This window comes from Vipera berus (genome assembly GCF_964194415.1).
Source record: "Vipera berus genome assembly, chromosome: 3".
NCBI lineage: Eukaryota > Metazoa > Chordata > Lepidosauria > Squamata > Viperidae > Vipera > Vipera berus.
Window position 1 is genome coordinate 63,464,429 of NC_138204.1, and position 4,995 is coordinate 63,469,423.

Genomic DNA, 4,995 nt, shown 5'->3' on the forward strand with positions numbered 1-4,995 from the left:
GCAGCCAGTGCAGCTCACATAGGAGGAGCCATATAATACTTAATCATGTCCATTACTACCTGTGCTACCACAATCTGGACCAATTAAAACTTCTGGGTGGTCTTCAAGGGCAGTCCTATGTAGAATATGTTGTAATAGACAAGCTTGCATATCACAGTTTCTTCTACAAGGATCATTAGGAGGATTTAAGGATTTCAAGAGGATTTTAACTACTTCTCTCTCCTATTCAGTGATCCAGACGCAATTAAGATTTCTGTTCCATGCTATTTTTCAGAAATGGGCATACAAGCACACATAGGGGAGCCAAGGACTACTCATGACTTGTCAGATTCCAAGATACAGTACATTCTAAAAAGTGTTTTGGTACTGAAATTGAATAAAGGGCTTTGCTCCAGAACAGAGCTGCTGCTTGACAGGAATAGGTTTTATTGCCTTGCATACATTTCTGCATCACAAGTAAGACCTGAATGGTTAGTTCTCTATATGTAATTTCAAAATGCATTTAAGAACTAGTTCACCATATTACTTTAAATATGACCTTCACATTCCCATATTCTTTACAACAACCAAGTAAGAAGTGTGGTGAGAATGGCTTTTGGAAATCTTTGATTCTATCTTCGTAATAGGCAGAAACCCTGGCCTAGAGCTTTAAAAATTTATTTCCAACATTTCACTGGGTTGAAAAGAATAAAAAGTAACATAAAATCCAATTATTTTATTGCATTATGTAATAAATTATACAAAGTTTCACTTACAAATTTTGAGCGCTCAAGAGAATAAATCTAGAGATTAAATACCTGCCCTATTTAACAAAGTACACTTCTTCAAACTAGATTATTTGTTTAGGTTAACTATCCAAATGTTAAAGTATTTACAGCTGAATTCTGTTCTTTGTATAAGGTTTCTGCTTTGTTCTTTAAGGTTTCAGCCTTGGCATCATTCTTCTCAACTCCATCCCCCAGTTTGTACATTCGGCTAGCATTGACACATGCCCACATGTGTCCCAAGTCACATGCTTTTAGGGAATACTGCAATGCTTGACTCATATCCTTTGATATCCCAGGAACACCTTGAAGATAAATAGTACTTAGGTTGAAACAGCTGGGGGCAAAATTACTGTCACAAGCTTTACTATAATAGTCTCTGGCTAAAGGGACATTAGGCTTCTCATTCTCATTTACTTGTCCATCTTGTAGAAGTAATCCAGCACTGTGACAAGCATTGATGGATTTTGCCCCTCCTTTTTCACAAGATTTCAAAAAACATTGGTAAGCAGTTTTCACATCTCTTGGAAGCCCGCCTGTAAGGGAAAAAGCACCAGTTACTGAATAACATTACAACATTGTAAGCAATCAACCATAATTTACAAAATACAACTGGGTGAATAGACATAAATGCCTGCTAACATACGACATATTTCCTCAATAGCTTTATTTGAATTCTTTTCGTTTAGAGATAAACTCAGGAACAGAAAAGGAAATATGTTATCACCTTTTCCAGTCAAATAATAATTTCCAAGTTTGTAGCAACTCTCACTGTGCAGATTATTTTCACAATTCTCCTTTAGAACTTTTGCAGCTCCTTCAAAGTTGGTCTTTATTCCAGCTAGATAATCAGCTAAACGATGGCAACCTGCAATTTTTCAAGGAAACAAATCTAAGATAAATTATGACTGTACTACATTTCTGTTTGCAAGTTTGCTCCCTCCCCCTTTTTTTGCTCAATAACCTCGGATTTGGTAAATATGGGATGCCTCTTGTCAGTACATGACCAAAACTGCCATTACATTATACTTCCCTATTCCATAGTTTACTTTCTCAGCAGTTTTGAAAGAAGCTAAAATGTTAAATTAGTTTCAAAACATGGTTTAGTCTAAACCAAGTATCTATAGATCTATTTATAAAAAAGGAGATACTATGACTAATTTGAATTTCTTTTTGTGTAAATATGCTCATGTGGTTTATTCTGCTACTCACTCCATACTAAAGATAATAAGGAAATATAGTTATGCTTGAAGATGGGTACAGGAATTAATGCTATAAAAATACATAAATCCTGTGAATTTGCATGATTAGGATCTGCCTTCCTTCAAGAAGCATTTTTTAGTCGTACATCCCTAAGTCATGCATGTAACAAAATAACAGGAATTCATACTTCACAATAGTGATATTAGATAGCATCATATCTCTCTACTTTATCCCCGGGGAATATAGGTAAAGACATAGAAAAAAGGAGAAACCTTTCATCTATTAAACTCAGCCTGCAACCCTACACTCTAAGAAGTGAATCGATCTTAAGAGCATTTAGATTATATCCGCAGATTTAACAGTATAATCCTGTTGAGATATAAATTACACTGCAGTCTTCGAGATCATCAGTTTCCAGCGCTGCTCCGACCGTACCGTCAGGATCGTGCTCCTTGTAACACTGGAAACTATATTCTGTTCCCAGGTTTTCCAAATAAACTTTCACTTCCTCTTCATCTTCGAAATTGATCAGCCCAGACATTTGTCTTCAGGACAGAAATATAAACGAGAACGAAAAACACACCCCACCTGCGCGATTCGTGCTGAAAAGTGGAAAAAAAAGAGTGTCCTTGAATTCCCACCGTCCCTTCCTGGTAACCGGAAGAAAATCGGGGACGGACGCAGTCTAGAGGGCAACTTCCTCTATATAATTTTACGGGAAGACCAAAGTTGGAGGGGAGCACAATGAATTGTGGTTATAAGTTCTACTCGGAAGTAAAAAATTAATCCGGAAGTGGCAACACAGTTGTTCCAAAAACGAGTATAGCAGGAACTCAAATTGTCTCAAAATTTTTAATTTCTTTTTTAATAAACGCTTGCCAGGAACAGTGTAAAATGCTGCTGTCAGTGGCAAATTTCTGAGGAATTGTGTTAACAACGCTATGTCGTTCATGCTTTCTCAGAAGTAAATTATCCGGTGGTTGTTGCCCAGGAAAGTGGGAATAAGGCACACCTTTTAAGAACAAGCTCTTTTGAATTGTTGCTTATGATTATCGGAAAACCTTGAAAATTCGTATATGTAAACATTTAAAAATCCTGGCGGTGGTCCTTTTTTTTTTTTTAGTCCAGATTGCCTTTTAATAGAATGGTAACACTGGGCTGTTCAAATGTTTCTTCACAGTGATCTATGGTTCGGTTATAACAAAAGTACAATAATATTTTTTTCTTTGGTACTGGATTTAACTACTGATCCGAATCTCAGTGATCCGAATCTCAAACAAATGATGAATGATCTGAATCAAACAAAAATGGGGTGAAAGTTAAAGGAGTTTTTTTTTCTACTAATGGGACAGAAACATCATTTCCAATTTGTATTATTATATTGTGGCTGTTCCACTCTTGTTCTTTTCACAATCAGAATTTGGCTTTGCTTGTCGTCATCTCCAGTTTATATATGTGTTATGTATTTGTGTTGCAGTTAATAAAATATTACTGCTAGCAACATTCATGAAATAATTTTGTGTATGTATGAAAGTTTACTTAGTAATTGCACTCATATAAGCTTCATTTTGTATACATATCTGTTGAAATGGGTTGTTCTGATTCTGAACTCCTTAGGTTACCAATCAAAAGGCTTAGGCCATAGAGATGTCCTAGAAGTTTTTTTCCCCCTGGATTTCTTTTTTCTCAGCAGCCCTCAGTCGATTTTCAGTTTTCATCTTTTATTGTCTTAGTCCTATTCTGTTCTAATTTTGGAGAGTTATCCGATTGCTTCAGAGATGGATGGATGATCTGAACCCTAAACCCTTTTACATGATTTTTTCCAACATATTTCAAAACAAAATTTTATGCATGTTTTCCAGCATGAAATTTATATGTCATAGACCGCGGCATGCAAGTTATAGGCCAGACATGTCAAACACAAGGCCCGGGGGGGCAGATCCGGCCCGCGAAGTGGTTTCATGCGGCCCACAAAGCCATCCTGGAAACAGTGAGGGAACGGCCCCCACTGCCTTGGCCCTGGCCCAGAGACCCTCCTTCTGCCAGAGACCCTCAGATCTGTCCCACTCCTGCCCAGGCCCCCATAGGCACCCTTGATGTGAACCATGTAGAGCTGGCCACGCCCACCAGTAGGCCATATGCACTCTAGCCACGCCCACCCAGTAGGCCACACCCACCCTGGCCATACCCACCCGGCCCCCTGAGGGCAACCGCAATGCCGATGCGGCCCTCAATGAAATTGAGTTTGACACCCCTGTTATAGGCTATAGTGCTTCCAGTAAGAGTAAGGAATCTTGTAACCACCTTGGTTATGCTTTGATGCCTACCTTTTGATCCCTTTGCTTACTTGAAGTAAATCTAAAAGAGATCATCAGGTGGCAGCACTTACTTGCTTTTGACTGCCGTCTGAAGTTAATCATGGTTAATAAATACTTTGAGGGGACATCCATATGGATTGTAAGAAGAAATAAATAAAAGCAACAAGTTATAATATTGGCTGTACAGTGCCCAGAGTTGCTTTTGCTGAGATGGGCGACTGCTATATACAAACTTGATCAATAAATTAATATTATTAAAAAATTACTTAGATTGTCCTATGACTATGTCCTTGATGGAAGAATGTTTTGATCTTTAACTTTGTAAGTGGCCATGTTTAGTGATTAAAAACTTGTCTCAATGATATTTCTCACCAAAAGATCAAGGAGACATCAATCCTTTTATTACCTGGAAATGCTTCCGTGATTCTATGGTGTTTTTTTTAAAAAAAATGTGCTATTGACCTTGCTACTTACCATAGCTACATTTCCATGCTTGCTGCAACTTATTATTGTATGTCTTTCAAAATGCATTCACAAGTTACCTGTCTGATGCAAAAAGAAGTGACCTAAAAACATGATGTGCGCAAATAAATAGAGGTGCGATTCAGGATACATTTTCGATTCAGGACTCTCCTACTGTGGTTATTCAGTCGCAAGGAAGGCACTCTGCACGAATGCCGGGATGCTCTTCTTCTCTATTAACGACACCA

General features: G+C 37.9%; 1 protein-coding gene across 1 annotated transcript; it reads right to left on the minus strand.

Annotated features, from left to right (window-relative positions):
* Positions 1-712: 712 nt before the first annotated feature.
* COA7 (cytochrome c oxidase assembly factor 7) lies at positions 713-2,612 on the minus strand. The gene is made up of 3 exons (XM_081322807.1): positions 2,403-2,612; positions 1,492-1,632; positions 713-1,300 (listed from the first exon to the last, which is right to left on the minus strand). The coding sequence occupies exons 1-3, from the start codon at positions 2,506-2,508 to the stop codon at positions 852-854; spliced, it is 696 nt and encodes a 231-aa protein (XP_081178933.1). The 5' UTR covers positions 2,509-2,612; the 3' UTR covers positions 713-851.
* Between the last annotated feature and the right edge of the window lie 2,383 nt (positions 2,613-4,995).